Here is a 15,257-nt window from a genome sequence, read left to right on the forward strand (position 1 = left end):
ATCCACTGCGGGACATTAGCATTTAAGAGAATAAAAAAAGACCCATTGAGGATTTGTTTAGTTTTTATTGCTTCGCGTAAATGTCATAAAGAAAAGTGTTCTGTAACGAACGGAAAACGGTTTCAAACAATCACATGAGGAATATATTTCTTTTATGAGTAAAGAGCGAGGAGCAGTTTAAGTAATTGCTTTCGATTTTCTTGCCACAAAAATGATAGGATGGACAGGAAACTTCTATGCATAGGAGTTTCCATAAGGAATCCAATATGTGTCTTACACACACTGCAAGTTCTTACCTATAATTCGCTTGGGAACTTAAAATATAGATAACTTCTTCCGGAAGACTGGGACTGAACGCTGGTTGCTTTTTAGCTACCCTCCAATTTGTACCTTGTGCTGTCCGTAAGTATTGTACGTTGCCTAGTCTGTGTGCTTTTAAACTACAAAGTATTTAACACAATGCAAACATAAAATAAAAATACAAATATTTCGACTCATAGCATTATTCTGTGTATTGTTTAACACTGGTCGCTCTATTTATATCCTCCATTTTGGAAGTCCTTACGTGTTCTTCTTACTTCTTCGTAAAGATCCAAAGCGTTGGAATTTTCAACATACATAAAAATAATGTACAAAAAAATAATAAGTTTTCGAATCATAAGATGATTCTGTGGGTTGTCTAACACTGGCTAATTATTGTCTACTCTCCAATTTGTGCCTTGTATTAAGAGAAAAGGATAGCACGTAGCAGGGATTGGTGTATGAGATTCACATCAACGAAAGGAGAACGAAAAATCATAAAAATAAGTGAAAACCCCAATTCACAATAATCTAAACCGGACGTATACATGCAGATGTTACGTTTAAGTAATTTTAGTCAGCTGGAAGACCTTTCAGTTGTTTAAATTCAATTGTTCTATAACAAAGTCTATCATTCAAATTCATCCTCACATGAAAATTGCCATCACCTGCATAAATGATGTGACCTGTTACTACTTTCAGATGCTTCAGAGTCTTGGTATGTTTTAAAATAAAACCCAACAATTGGTTTCTGGTCGATAACGGAAACGATCTTTTGATACGCAACGATAACAGGTGGGGAAAAAATGGCTTCTTAAAGTTAATATCACAATAGATGAGTGTAAGATCTTCGAGGAGTGGCTCCTGGAGTTTCCTGTTTAGGAATACAATTCTATTTGAAACTTTCAGGCGACGTAGGTGCTTTAGCCTCAGCAACAGATCACTAATATCGAAACGCCACTTGGGCACTGAATCATATGGAACGGATTCGCCGACAGTCAGCTCCTCCAAGTTGGCAAAGCCCTTAATCTTCTTTTTAATCACTGAAATCGAAACAAAGTAATAATTACTAGCAGATTAATGGTGGTAAATGTTTATAATACTCACGACAATGCCCAGGGAAGTTGAGTAGCTGCAAACTCTTTATATTTGGTATGGATTCAAACATGGCGATGGCTTCACTTATGCCCCATTTGTGGTCGTTATAATTCATCAACAACTCAACGAATATCAGCGCAGGATTTCTATCCAAATATGATTTGACAGCCTTGTAATTATAAGCGCTCGTCGGAATGCTAATCTTTTCCAAATTGATGCAGCATCGCTCTATTAAGGGCAGCAAATGCTCAACATAAGCAATTTCTTGAATTTGAATGTGGATCATTGTGTCACCGCACAGTCTAACAATCTCCGATGGACACATATTTAGTTCGGCCAAGGGTATCACAAATGTTGTGAATCTATGGCGAGAATGCTCAACAAAGGCATCGCAGAATCTCGGATGAGCATTGGCCAAGTTCCATTGGTCAGCAAGTTGAAGCATTTTCAATATACGATTTAGGATATCGAAGGGCATATCTTGGAGTTTCTTTGGTGCTTCCATTTTATACGTTCTGAAAGTGGATTTATGGACAATATTAAAACGTGTTGGCAGAAGCATAATGTATTTATTCTTACCATCAGTTTTGGCCGCTAGTTTATAGTTGATTCGGTTGTGTATTTCCTATATTTTCATTTCATTCTGAAGTGAGATACAAATTTTGAATATCGCTGGGATAATGTGTTGTAATTTGATGCTCAAGCGACCATTCCTCCCCCAATCAATGTACATGATGCCCAATAAATAATTTGAGACATACAATAGACACCAAAAAGGATACACACTTTGTTGCAAGTCAAAAATTTACATATGAATACTGGGACTGGCCGAAAGATTTAATCTCGAATACCATCCGCATACCCATCAGAAAGTGGCTGGGGGTTGGCTGCACATGTGATTAGGGGTTGTGTGTGGCCAATGACTAATGATGCTACCATTTATCCTTCAGATGATTTTTTGGCGAAAGTGTTAATGTTGAAGGACCACGAGACCACACTGGGAGGATGCCATGTGTGCATAATTACTTGGATTGCTGGGAAAAAGCTTTTGTCATCATTTCGAAATTTATTTAAATTTGTTCCCGTTTCGCACACACAAAACGTGTTGATAAATGAGCCAAGCCACTGCCTGACAAGTGGCAGAAAAGCTAAGGAAAAGCCTTGACTAAATGAAAAATTATCGCAATTTCAGTGTGTATTTTTCAGCTTTTCCTTTTCACAATTAATGGGTGGGATGCTTCGTTGCAGATACTCGCTGATAATTATTAGGGATTTGCATATGTAATTTTCCACTTAAGCACCAGTGAAGAGAAATGCCTGTCATTGAGCACAGGAGTGCTCCATGCGGATGAAAGTCATGCCATATGGGAGCAGGCTTACTCTCAGAGCAGAGCTCTATCTTTAATTAGTTCTGTGGTGTATGTCTGAGGTTGGTTTCCCCTAATGATTCGGCATCTAAGAAGCTATTTATTTGGGATGTAAATGTCTAAAGGAATAGGTTCCAGAGAGACACAGAAATGGCTTCCCATGCGTCACCAAGTCGACGTTTTTGCAAGGGCAAACTCGACCGAGGGGCACTGCCGCAAGTACCGGAGTGGCCCACATGCGACAACGAGCAGGTATAGAAATTAGCCTTATTATGGAAAATTGGGATTAAATACCGATAAATTATTATAAGGAAAATTAAACCTAAAGAACTAAAACCTTGACAAAATAATGCTTAAGCTTCTTAAACATTTGAATGACTTCCTTCTGCTAACGATTCGATTCTAACTAATATTTCAATATTCATTCACTAAGAGACTTGTCAGAGACTCTTTAGGAGTTTTAGTTAAACACAAATAAAGGAAATCATGAAGAAATAAATCTATAAAATGTAGAGGAACTATCCGAAGAACCCTTTCTGCCACATTTCCTGCTCCAAATATTCACATAATCGAATTTGCGCATTAAACTTAATCACAATTTGTCCCAAAACAATTGACCTAATCCCAGTAAAGCCTTTTAATGTGTCTAATTGAAAAGGCCAACCATTAAGCTCCGATAAAGCAGCAAAAATAAGACAAAACCAAGGGAAGACCCAGGAGAGGGCAGGCAAACCGACACCGAAACCGAAATTCCCCCCCAGGCAAGCAGCACAGATTTTTGCCAAACGAAAGATTTATGGTGTGCCAAGAAAAACATTTGTGTTTATATATCGGTTTTAGTTGGCATTCCAACAGCTGGCTGGGTTGGTGCTGCGGATATGTGGACTTTCTGCGGCAAAGGATGTGCCGAAAGTTCATTAATTATGATTGGAGACAGTTGTACAATTAATAAACGAAGCAAAGCAAAGCAAACCCGAAAGCGTAGCGACGAAGCAGCCAGAATGGAGGAAGTTCCTGTAGCGGAAACGGGATTGGGATTTCGCTTTTGGGGATTTTTCTCTCTATTTGTTTGCTAGGGGAGATTATGATCGGACTTTGATTTATGGTTCATGTGCAAATTTATTGCTTTTAATTGTGTGCCACAGAGAGAAATCCTACTGCCATGGCTTGCTAGTAGTTTTGCCAGCTAATTGATAAAAGTTCAAGAAAGAAATGCTAGGATAGATTTCATTTTAGCAGGGATCCCTCCCTGAGCACCAGCCTCAGCTTCTGCCAACACACAAATCGTTTCAACTGTCGCTCAATTACCACTCCCAAGCTCCCAGCCCCCTGGCCTAACCCCTGGGTAATTGTAAACCTTAATTAACATTTGAAAACAAACACGGAACGTAGCCAAAACCCAAACAGAAAGCAGTCCGTTGGTGAGGTGAGGCAGGTCAAAAGAAAACCCATAAATCAATTTTGAAATGCATTAAGGGCGAGACCACACCCCAAAATACGTGTGCTGCCAGTGCATTTGTTTGCACTTTGAAAGAGAGAAGATGCGCCGCAAGGAAAAGGATGTGGGGCTGCTGCAATGTTGAAATGTGTCTGAAGGGTGCCCCCAGATCATCGTCACCTTGCAATTAATGCGTAGAGAGGCTGGCTTCTTGCTTTCATCTGTGGTTGCATTTACTTAACGCCTCGCCTCAGCACTTAACTTCCGTTTCCTGTTACGTTCTGGCACTGTCTGGGGTCCGGAAGGAGGTTGGAAGGAGACTCCAATACCGATTCCAATTCCGATTCAGAGTCCAAGTCTCAGTCAACGTTTGAGGCATTTGCAACTAATTGAAAGTGCAATACGATGCTGCAGAATGCAATTAATGCCTGCAAGCAACCCCCTAGACCCACAGCCAGTCTCAGTGCCAAAATGTCTGGCATTTGCCATTGGAGGAACGAAAAACTCTTGCCCAAAGAGGGAAGACACATTGCGGAGTTCAAACTGAAGACATTTTTGAGAAGATATGTGTGATTTGTACCCCTCTCAAAAAGCTGAGGGAAGGTACAAACAAATCCAAAGTAAATCTCGGCTCAATGCATGAAGGAAGCTTTCGATGGGATTGGGATTGGCTGGCTGCTGGCTGAGCGAGCAAAAACAATAAATTGCTTTCTAAACACTTGCAAGCAGTACAAGTTGCAAGTTATCCAAAGTAGCATTGGCGTCAAATGCACTTTTTGGATTCAGCGCCACGCCAAGCTCCGCCTCGATACGCTTCGCCTGGCCATGGCTTACACTTGGCAGCTGACAAGTTTCTAAGAACAACTGCAAAGCGATTTGCATATTCAGTGGAGGCACTTGGGGGAGCAGAAAGCTACAACTTTATCGCACTCAATGCAGCCATGCATTTTGCATCACACACGTAAATCTTGGCCTCAGCCTCCACCCCCCACAGGAAACTTTTGGCAGACAACGAAATTTATAACTAAACACAAGTAACACTTGAGTAACAAGCCAACCCTGCAGCTGAAGGGAATGAGTAGAGTAGAGTGGAGTGGAGTGCCCCACTCCTTAATGAATCTATAAAGGAAATATTTATATTCATACTCCCCTCAAATTACTAAAAGAGAGAGAATCACTAGATGTAGATGAAGATGGCAGATGTACGTCACACGTCCCTCCTCGTTCTTGTTGTTGTTGTTGTAACAGGATCGTTCCAGGATCGCTCCGTCTCTCCACCGAGCCATGAGCCAGGCCCTTCAGTGAAATTATACAAAATTTGGACTTAGCCCCCGAAAAGCCTGTGGCAAAGCTGCGGAACCGATTCACATGAAAAACCATTCAACAGGGAAATCAGTAATGGATCAAGATTTTGGGTCTTCCAGCCGGACAACCGGACAGCCGGACAGAGGGTGGGAGAGTGGTTCGCGGACAACTTAATTAATGGATTAATAAATCGTAAATGCATTTTTTTGGAAATATGTCTACGAATCTGTTCAACTTGTCTTCCTCCCAGACAACCTGTTGAGCCATGCAGTTGAGTTGAGTTTAGTTTTTTTTTTACTCAAACATAATTATTATTTATATTAATATATAATTAGCATGCACAATCCCAAAATGCATTTGTAGTCACTTCTTCTAAGGTGTCTCCAGTATTCCCTGCTGCTCGAATGTCAACAATGCAGCTTTGATCGTCTGACGCACACGCTCGCTGGCAAAGAGCTGGCGACGCTTCGTTTCCAAGGCCTGTTTGTTGTCAAAAGTGTTCAAATTGAAGTCCGAACTGGCCTCGGGGGAGGCGCAACAGATGGGCAGCTCACAGGCAACGGCATAGTAGCCATAATACAAGCAACGCTGCATCTCAGCCATTAACTGCTCAAAGGTGGGCACAGAGCCGGTATAGCCGCACAGTTTCAGGGTCTCGGTGAGGCTGTGGTAGTAGTGCTGCAGCAGTGCATCCTGCTGGTGCAGCAGCACCTCCAATTGCAGACTGGTGTAGAAGAAAAACTGCACATCGATGGCCGGGCTGCCCAGGAAACAGTTCTGAAAGTCCACCTATGGGAAGACAGAATTCTAGTGATTATTTTGTTGCCTGATTCGATGGCCATTCTACTCACGAGTATGGCATTGCCATTGCTTCGATCGAACATCATGTTGTTCACCCACAGATCGCCATGAACAATCACATTGAAGGCAGAGTTCTTGGGATCAACCACGGCCCTGATTCGCTTCGAGTATTCCTCTGGTATCTGGGCCTTCATTTTCTTAGCTATCTGCGGCAGCTCTTGGGAGAGCACATCGGCCGCGTATTCGGTTCCACCGATCACAATCAGCTGAGCAAAGGGATCCGACACTCCCTCGGCATAGTGTGAGGGCGAAAGCTTAGCCACAAGTTCGGGTTTTTGCTGGCACAAAATCATCGAAGCGGCATGGAACTGAGCCATCTTTCGCAGACAAATCTGTGCATCCTCCAGACCCAGACCCCGAAAGCGATCCATTGAGGCATAGCCTAAAGCGCCAAGATCCTCCAGCACGTACACCTCCTTGCCGTTGGTTGCATCTGCCAAGAGGCAACTTAAGTAAACAAAGAAATAAATACAGAGAAATCACAGCATGGAATATGACAGAATGACTCACTCAGCGCCCAGTTTGTGCTCGCCCAGACTGTGTGGGGCACTTCCGAGTATGTCACCCATGGCTGGCAGCAGCTCCTCAAACATGGTCTTCTCGTTGGTCCCCAGCTCGGCTACAACAGGCAGCAAATCCTTGATGATGTAGCGCCCCGTCTCCAGGGGGCCGTCGGCTGTCTTGCGAAATTCCACTACCACGCGGTAGATGACGCTGCAAAAGTTCTCTCCATTTTGGCTTAGAGCCTCGATGTGAAAGCTTTGCACGCTTAAATTGGGGCTTATGTGAGCTTTGGCCAGAGCTTTCTCGAAGTATTCCGCGCTGTAATCTGACTTCTGTGGAGGATCCATGGCCCCGTCCGTTGCTGGCAAACTGCTCCACTCGACTGACACAAGACACAACACTCGCGTTACGAAAGTTACCGCGTAATCGTTATACGACATGTGTTTGTGGGTGCTTATCAGCGACCCCCCAGTTAGTCAGACAAACAAAAGCACCAAACATTACGATCATTTGAGTAGACACAGGCCATAAATGGGTGGAGGGAATGATAGGCCAAAGAGCAACAAGTGGCGTGGGGGAAAAGCAGAATAATTGGACAAATCAGCCAAGGGTTGTGGTGTGGGCAGTACATTTTGTTGGTGCCCGTGCAATTGCCATAAACTCAATTACTGTACACGAACAGGCCCCTCTAAAGCAGAGAACCTGTTGATTTCTACGAAACACCCACACATGCACATCGTCTGTGTATAAAAATGCTTGCTTTGCACATTTACAGGAAATGGCGCACAATCCAAACAACTATTTGTTTACATTAACTAACCTTTCGTGGACGCCGCAATAGAAGAAGCCACTCTCGGAGACAGCTATGGTTAGGAAAAGTACGTCAGCTGTCCAGCTGTTAGTCTCTTTTCACACACAATACGTCACGAACAACACACTAAAAAAAACACTACAACACACTTTACATTTATGACACTTATCTACGTAATTTAAACAATTATAAACAAAAGAATGCGAAATTTGCCGGCTTCCAGAGCGTTCGCGGAATTATCGATAAAACTTACTGCTAAAACCTTATCTCCTTCAAAAAATACCGAAAATATACCAAGGAAATAAACCAACTTAACCCACTTAACCCCGCTCCAACAAAACAGAAGCGAGCGCAGAGCATTTCAAACGGTTTGTGAATTATATTCTTGTTATACATCCATTTATTCCCCTTAACTAATTCAAGTTTTATAAGATTCGTGTGTGTATTTAAGCAACCACTGGTCGACAATGGGCTAACCGTTGTCTGTCCATATTCCTCTATTTTGAATTCGGCCTAATATTACGAGAAATTAAGACTGGCAGCCTTGAAAATTTGGTTTTAGCTGACTGATGCCTAAATTTTCCATTAGTTTGAACTTAGACTCGCTTGAATTAGATTGTTTTCAAAAGAAGGTTAAATCGAAAAACGTACGGAACGTGACGTACTTGTTGCTGGTCAAATAGCGGAACAGCTGTTGTGTTTGAAATTGGTTGACGTTCGGCTTTCGTCGCTCAATTAATTGCTGGAACTATTATTAACTACTGCACTACACAACGAGTTATTGCTGGAGCTAGCACAGCTCTAATCAATTTATTTGGGACTATCTAGGGTAATACTACAATTTACAAACTAAATAAGTAAAGACTAATCAAATGTGTAATCCACTCGCTTGAGGCCACCAAAGAAGTCGATTTCGAGTAGTTTATACGCATCAGAAGCATGCGGAGCTACGTTCTCGGTGCGGGCATCCGCACGGTTGATAATGCGCGTCCACTCGACCAGATCGTTGCTCGGATTGCTGCGATTCGCCTCCTGGTGCAGCGGCTTGAGCATGAAATGTGATTTCTCAAGCTGACTTAGCAAGCGCACTAAAAACAAATAGAAAAGATAATGTAGTCTAATCCAAGGAAGTGGCTACTGGATGGACAACTTACAGTGAATGGGCTGGAATCCCAGCAGGCCCGAGTGCTCGCTCCACCAGTTGCAGATGAGGCTGAGGTAATGCTTCGTTGTTTCCTCAGAGTCGCGGAACAGGCAGGTCAGATAATACTCATGAAAGACAAGGGTCAGCAGATGCACCGCAATGCGAGACATTTCACCCACTTGTTCGGTACCTGGAAAACGCAGAAAATTCAAACAAAATCTCAATCTCTGGCAAGTGCAGCGAGCACTTACCTATTTTCCGCTGATGCAGCATCCATTGGTGCATCATTTGGAAGACAAGCGTGACCACGCTGAGGCAGAGCTTCACATAGCACTCGCAATTGTTGCGCGAGGAGCTGGAGTTGGAGTTGGAGTGCGAGTCCGAGGAAGTCAGCGTGCAGGAACCATTTGATGCCGAGCCATGCACGGCTGCCGTGGAGCTGCTGCTCAACTTGTTGGTCAGTGTTGGCTCATTGGCATCGGCTTCCCCGTCATCGGCAAAGAACGGCAGCATTTCCAGTATAAAGTCCGGCGGATTCTTGAAGCACTCAAAGGCGAAGCGCACGTGATTGCCGCCAATGGATAACAGCAGCTGGAAATGGGCCACCTGCAGAGCCGTCTCGCTGAAGAAGCACAGCTCCAGCAGGCCAGCGTAGACCTGCAGCAGGCAGGCGCTGGGTCCGAAGCGGTAGACGCTCCGCACACGGTCCGAGATGAAGCAGCTCTTGGGGCTGTTAACGCACAGCCGCGCCAGCAGCTGCGGTTGCTTCAGGCAGGCCAGCAGGCAGGCACTGAGTTCGCCAAAGACCCAGGGACTGGGCCGAGTGAAGACCAACTGCTTGAGCAGCTCTACCAAAAGTTCCTCCACGCGCTGCTCCTCCTGCTGTTGCGCACGCAGTAAGCTGAGCAGCAGCGAGGCTGTGGCCTCGAGCAGACCAAAGTGTTCGCTGACCTCGTAGGAGAAACCCAGCTTGACAACCGCATCGATGGCCAGCTCCAGCAACCACAGATCGTTGTGCCGCTGCCTGAGCACTGCTCGAGCGATCTTGCCCTGCTGCCCGCAGATCAGCGCCAAGGTAGCGATGTAGCGACGGAGGAGCAGAGCCCGCTCATTGGTGTACAGAGCGCCAGGCTGCGCGAGCGAGTGGCGACTGACGCTGGTATGTGTGTGTAGTACATAAGGATTGTGGGGATACAACATGCAGTTGTGGGGAAACTCCAGCCCCTGGGCATACGATGCAAACTCAGAGAAAACCTTCCGCACAGAGCAGACGATGCGCTGGACCAGACTGTACACAGATTCCGGCTGGGACTGCAGCTGAGCGTAGTTGAGGAGCAGCTGCTTGAGCTCCACTTCGAAGAGTGTGCCCTGCTTCTTGCCCTTCTCCTGCGCCTCGCTGTACTCATAGACGCTGGCATTGTTCGCCATCAGCCGGGGCACTGTCTGGTGGATATTCAGCTTGTGGAGGCGCAGCAGAGCGCGCTGCTCCGAGGGATTGGCGGCAGCCTGCAGCATACTGATGCTCCCGTTCATGGTTTTATCGTGTGCACGACGTGCCTGCTGCTGTATCCTCAGCTTTGTGTTCTCTGCATTCTTCATCGTCAGCTCGATTTCCTTTGCTGCGATCTGCTTGGCCGCCTCGGCCACCTTCTGATTGCAGTTGTTGTTGGTCTCTTCGGCCAGTGCCAGTTTCTCCATTTTGCTGGCCTGCAGCTGCTGGCGCACATGCCTCAGTTCATCCCGCAGCAGACTGACCTGCAAGTGGCATACTGGATGATGCACAGAAGGCAGGGGATTGCTTACAGACACTCACCTCTCCCGACTTGATCTCCGTGCGCTCGTTGCTGTCGCCCAGATCCTTTTGCAGCTTGGAATTGTCCTTCTTGAGTGACTCTATGCGATCCAGTAGGAACTTTATTTGGTGCTCTTGCTGCCGCGTTTGGGTCGCCGTAATCTGTGTCTTTGTCTGCTGAATGGTGATGCTTGTCGTCGTCGGGCCAGCCTTTGCCCTTTCCTGTGGCGGAGGCGGGGTTGCAGGGGGTGGCACATCCTCTGTGAGCGCCATGGCCAGGAAATCAAAGTCCTCGTCGTCCCCGAATATGGCATCCATGTCAATGCTCGAAGTCTTCTGCTTCGGCGGCGCTGCAGGTGGAAACATCTGCTGGGTGCTGGTCGTGCCTCGCACGGGCGCAAACTCGCTGAATGTAATATCCACAGCCGTGATGTTTGTGGCGTCCGCCTTGCGCTTGGCCTCCGCCTCGATCTCGGCCTCCGCCAACTGTGTAGCCATCAGGATGACATCGTCGTCGTCGTCCCAGAAGTCGATGATGTTGCGCGGAGGACTGGGCCTGGACGATGCACGGGCCACGCTCACATCGAGTCTCGGCTTTTTGGCCCTCGCGAAATCCTTCATGGCCCCGAAGCGCTTAGAAGACATGTTCCCCTTTATTGTTTTTTGCACACCACCCGGCTTTTTCTTTACATTTCGGGGTTTGTTTTGAAAAACTCCGACAACCAGTGTCCCGCGGATTTATTAAATATACCGCATATACCTTCTTCTTTTCTAAAATATACCGTAAATATACCTTTCATCAGGTTACCTTTTTAGTTTGATCCTTATTCTGTTAACAATCCAATAAAAGGAAGTTATGGATACTAGGCAATCCTGTGAAAAAGTGATTGATGAGTTGGATGAAATTATAGTTCTAGCGCTAAGTGTCCCAACTAGCTGATAATTGTATATAGAATAGCAAAATCAAGGAAAATGATTTAAGACTTACGGTATATTTTGAAAATGACATGGATTAATTCAGTATATGATTGAGAGTCTTGCGGTATATTTTATCGATAAATCCGCGGTCACACTGATGTTCGCCATGAGCTGATAACCTAAAACTAAAAAATTGCATTATTATTAATTAAATACATACGACGCCGAACCGACCCAGTTTTTGAGAGGTGCCTTTGGTGCATTGCGAAAGGGTCGCGGGCGCACATGGGCCGCCATGCCAGCTAAGCGAATGACCGCCACGACAGCAACTACAACGAGGCCACCCCCAACGCCAGTCGCTGGCGTCAGCGGCCACAACAGCACCGCCAGTGGAGCAGGCGCGGCACGTCCCCTAGAGATGCTGAACGGCATGACCCGCCTGACACCTGCCAGAGATCTCACTCTGGGCGGACGTGGTGCAGGCAGCAAAAAGGTTTTCGCCCCCAACTTGAACGCGGTGCGGAATAAGAACGTGTGAGTACACAGTCGCCTTGGAGATGATTCCCCCAGTGGCTATAGCGTCTTATTGTACTCCTCAGCAATGTGAAAACATCCAAGGACTTTACGCAGGCACGCGGTGGAAAGCGCGGTGGCCGCGGCACTGCGTCGGGAGCAACACGTGGTCGTGGCGGCAATTCAACGCTGATCCAGACCACGGGCGTGTTCTCGGAGGGCGCTGGAGAGGCACAGGTGCGCAGGTCCACGGGCAATGGCACGGCATATGCGCGGGCGAGCGAGGAGCAGGCGGTGACCCGGAAGCGCACCGACCGCAAGGATGACAAGGCACAAGCGCTGCGAGTTAGGGCGCTGCTGGGCGAGTCCGATGCCAGCGAGGGCGACGCTTCCGACGCCAGTGATACCGAGGCTGATAAGACTGAGCTGGCCCTCAAGCCGATTGCCCTGAGGGAAGGTAAGTCTGGCAGCACTGGCTGCATCCATGACTCCATGCTAATCCCATGCATCCACGACATTCCATTTCCCAGGCCTGTGGCTCACAGAGAAGCCCATTGTGAAGCAGGAAGATGCCAGTTTAGGCTCAAATCAGCAAGGTAACTGGCCGTTGTCAAGAACTTTTAGTGGCTAATGCCGTTCGCTTGCATTTCAGACCCGCTCGCCATGGCCCAGCACTTGCAGCAGCTCCATGTGTCCGCCCAGACGGCGGTGATGGAAGAGACACCGCTCCAGTATGGTCGATATCCGCGCAGCATCGCGGGATTCCTCGATGTGCCCCAGTCGCAGATATTTCTGATGCAGCTGCCCGATGTCCTGCCCTGCGTGACCGATGAGGCGGAGGAAGGGTCTAGGGACGCACCCAAAAAGGAGGACGTCCCCTCTGCCGCCTCGGAAACCGAGCCCAAAAGTCCCGCTGCTCCAGCCTCCACGGGTGCGCCCAGGCCAAGTGTGCTGCGGCAGCTGGAGGAGGGCCAAATCGGCAAGATACTTAGGTATCGATCGGGACGTGTCAAGCTGCTGCTGGGCGACACGCGCTTCGACCTGGACATGGGCCTGGAGTCGGGCTTCCTGCAGGAGCTCATGTCGGTGACTGCCAATCGCGAGCAGCGCAGCGGCAACATGATCAACCTAGGCCCCATTCAGGCCAAGATCAAGGCCACACCCGACTGGGTGCATCTTTTCGAGCAGCAGGACGCAGCCAAGCGTAGTGTCAGCACAGCCCCCAGCACATCCATGCGGCCACCGACTACGTAGCATTGCTGGAACGGATGCTGCCATCCCTTTGTTAATTTTGCATGCTATCATCGATCTTCTGTTCCTCGCCCCTCTGCTATCTTCCCGTGTTTCCTTTTTTAGTAGATTATTATGTAATAATATGTATATAGGCCGTGCCTCAGTCTTAAGTTAATCTAAAAACCCCCCCTTAGTTGTGCATAAAAGGTAAACTATATTGAGATTTTATAAAGTGAAGTGAATGTGTGTGTGATTTCGTGTGCGTTACGGATGCATCCATAATGCATGTAAGAACTCTTAGAACGTCGCGGAAACAGCCCTTGGAGCTATCAATTGTATAATTTATAATACGAAAATGTTTTGGAATTTGGAAAGGAAAAACTGCTCTTTAGCTGTAGGCATAGAAGAAGCTTTGGGAATCAATTAAATAAGGTTTGGATTAGCTTTCAAAGAGGAATTTTCGAATGAAAGATCAAAGTCTTAGATCAGAGCTCGTTTCGGATTTAATGATGGCATGCCAGTGATTAAAACGGAAATTATTGATATAAGAATCAAAAGGAATTTAGATTACAATCTTGAATTGAATCTTTCCTGGTCCCAAAACAGTACGTTTCATTGCTAAACCACGCCTTGACAATTACAGTGCTTTAAAAAACGTTAAAATTATCTTAAATGAAAGCAAATTCGAAGCTTAACGGCAATTTTTTTTTAATGTAACAAGAAACTAAGACAAAAGCTAATTACTCAAGGCCTGCTGATCGGGCTCTGGGGCGGCATTCGGTAGCTCCAAGCTGGTGCGTCCCTGGTAGAGGTTGCCGGACATGTCGATGGCGAAATTGGGATCCACGGGATTGGCCAGCGCCGTTTCGATGGCCGCAGTGAGGCCCTCCCGGGTTATGTATGTCTTTGAGCGTTCGATCTCGCGTAGAACCGCTTCGTTGGCGCGCTCCCGACGCTCCTCATCGCGCAGCTTGAGTGCCTCGAGTCGCTCCTGGACGTAGGCCACCTTCTCGTCGCGCTCCTTGGCCAGGCGCTGGTCTCGCTCCCTTGCAATTGTGGCGTTCCATTCGGCGTTGGCGGCCAACAAGGCCTGGTACTCGGCCTCCTCCTGCTCTGGTGTGAGTACAATGTGATCCGCCGTGGAGGTTTCCTCGTGCCGAACGACCTCCTCGCGCAGGAATTGGCGCACCGACCGCAGCTGGGTTCTGCAAAAGGGAGAAGGTATGTTAATAGTTCTACGGTAACTGCCTGTGGTACACATACTTATACTGGTTGTGCAGGCGCATCAGCTCGGTGCGCTCCTCCTCCGTCTGCTTCTTGCGCTCTGGCACGCGGAACATTTTGCTCTTTGCAACCGGCAGCCAGCGCGGCTTCCGGCGCCATCGCACAAACTCCAGGGCGAAACCATTGCTGCCCGTCTTGGCAGCGGGCAGGGTGGACTGCGTCAACAATTGGCAGCCAGCACGCAGCATATTTACCCCAATTTAATTAACAAATCTTAAATTCTTCTGTTGTGCAACTTGGATTGTTCATAGTGTGACCGACAGACCCTCGGAAATATACCGAAATATGTCGTTGCATTTTTAAAATATACTGTACGGTATACGTAATTTTAAATTATTTGTCTCGTTTTGATGTTCCATTTAATATTACTACCTTTTAAAGACTTTTAGCACTGAAACAATTATTTAATCCGATTGAAGAAACAATTTTGCTTAGTATAAATACTCATTTTTATTGGGTTCATTCGATATCTATATATCTAACTAGTTTTTCTCCTGCTGACTAACAGGTGGCGCTTGTGGATTCTGAAATGTAATTGATAAGTAGGAAATGTGTAATTACCAGTGGTAGACTTTGGTATATTTTTGTGCTTTTTTGTGCTCATATTTGAAACGCAAGATCGGGTCGGGAGAGCTTCTCAAGATTTCAAATAGACTTTCCCGGAAAATTAAAAAAAAACCTGGTTTTGA

At 46.6% G+C, this 15,257-nt stretch overlaps 5 protein-coding genes across 7 annotated transcripts in view; 1 reads left to right on the plus strand and 4 right to left on the minus strand.

The window, feature by feature from the left end:
• LOC117580370 overlaps nt 1-7,926 on the minus strand; it is a 54,646-nt gene extending 46,720 nt beyond the window's left edge. The window contains exons 1-4 of one of the 2 annotated variants that reach the window (XM_034266901.1): nt 7,694-7,926; nt 1,978-2,041; nt 1,408-1,913; nt 27-1,343 (exon numbers count right to left, since the gene is read on the minus strand). In XM_034266901.1, the coding sequence (XP_034122792.1) occupies nt 874-1,343; nt 1,408-1,903 (966 nt within the window). In that variant the 5' untranslated portion in view covers nt 1,904-1,913; nt 1,978-2,041; nt 7,694-7,926 and the 3' untranslated portion in view covers nt 27-873. Of the gene's footprint in view, nt 1-26; nt 1,344-1,407; nt 1,914-1,977; nt 2,042-7,693 lie in introns of those variants that run through there. The other variant, XM_034266899.1, reaches the window with a different exon arrangement.
• On the minus strand, nt 5,842-7,280 carry LOC117580367. The gene is made up of 3 exons (XM_034266895.1): nt 6,880-7,280; nt 6,360-6,816; nt 5,842-6,297 (listed from the first exon to the last, which is right to left on the minus strand). Exons 1-3 carry the CDS (start codon nt 7,218-7,220, stop codon nt 5,881-5,883), a joined length of 1,215 nt encoding a protein of 404 aa, XP_034122786.1. The 5' UTR covers nt 7,221-7,280; the 3' UTR covers nt 5,842-5,880.
• Nucleotides 7,927-8,462: 536 nt separating the features above from the next.
• LOC117579733 (ATR-interacting protein mus304) lies at nt 8,463-11,366 on the minus strand. Its single transcript, XM_034265731.1, has 4 exons — nt 10,642-11,366; nt 9,080-10,583; nt 8,839-9,018; nt 8,463-8,772 (listed from the first exon to the last, which is right to left on the minus strand). Exons 1-4 carry the CDS (start codon nt 11,263-11,265, stop codon nt 8,549-8,551), a joined length of 2,532 nt encoding a protein of 843 aa, XP_034121622.1. The 5' UTR covers nt 11,266-11,366; the 3' UTR covers nt 8,463-8,548.
• A 320-nt stretch (nt 11,367-11,686) lies between these two features.
• LOC117579913 (DNA-directed RNA polymerase III subunit RPC4) lies at nt 11,687-13,521 on the plus strand. Of its 2 annotated transcripts, XM_034266051.1 has the most exons (5): nt 11,687-12,072; nt 12,138-12,508; nt 12,582-12,647; nt 12,704-13,322; nt 13,355-13,521. In XM_034266051.1, exons 1-4 carry the CDS (start codon nt 11,834-11,836, stop codon nt 13,303-13,305), a joined length of 1,278 nt encoding a protein of 425 aa, XP_034121942.1. In that variant the 5' UTR covers nt 11,687-11,833; the 3' UTR covers nt 13,306-13,322; nt 13,355-13,521. The 2 variants fall into 2 exon arrangements, with proteins under 2 accessions (XP_034121942.1, XP_034121940.1); XM_034266049.1 differs by having other exon boundaries at nt 12,704-13,521.
• Nucleotides 13,522-13,975: 454 nt separating this feature from the next.
• On the minus strand, nt 13,976-14,827 carry LOC117579916 (probable 28S ribosomal protein S26, mitochondrial). Its single transcript, XM_034266055.1, has 2 exons — nt 14,548-14,827; nt 13,976-14,489 (listed from the first exon to the last, which is right to left on the minus strand). Exons 1-2 carry the CDS (start codon nt 14,754-14,756, stop codon nt 14,021-14,023), a joined length of 678 nt encoding a protein of 225 aa, XP_034121946.1. The 5' UTR covers nt 14,757-14,827; the 3' UTR covers nt 13,976-14,020.
• Nucleotides 14,828-15,257: the final 430 nt, after the last annotated feature.

This window comes from Drosophila guanche, unplaced genomic scaffold (assembly GCF_900245975.1).
Source record: "Drosophila guanche unplaced genomic scaffold, DGUA_6, whole genome shotgun sequence".
Lineage (NCBI taxonomy): Eukaryota > Metazoa > Arthropoda > Insecta > Diptera > Drosophilidae > Drosophila > Drosophila guanche.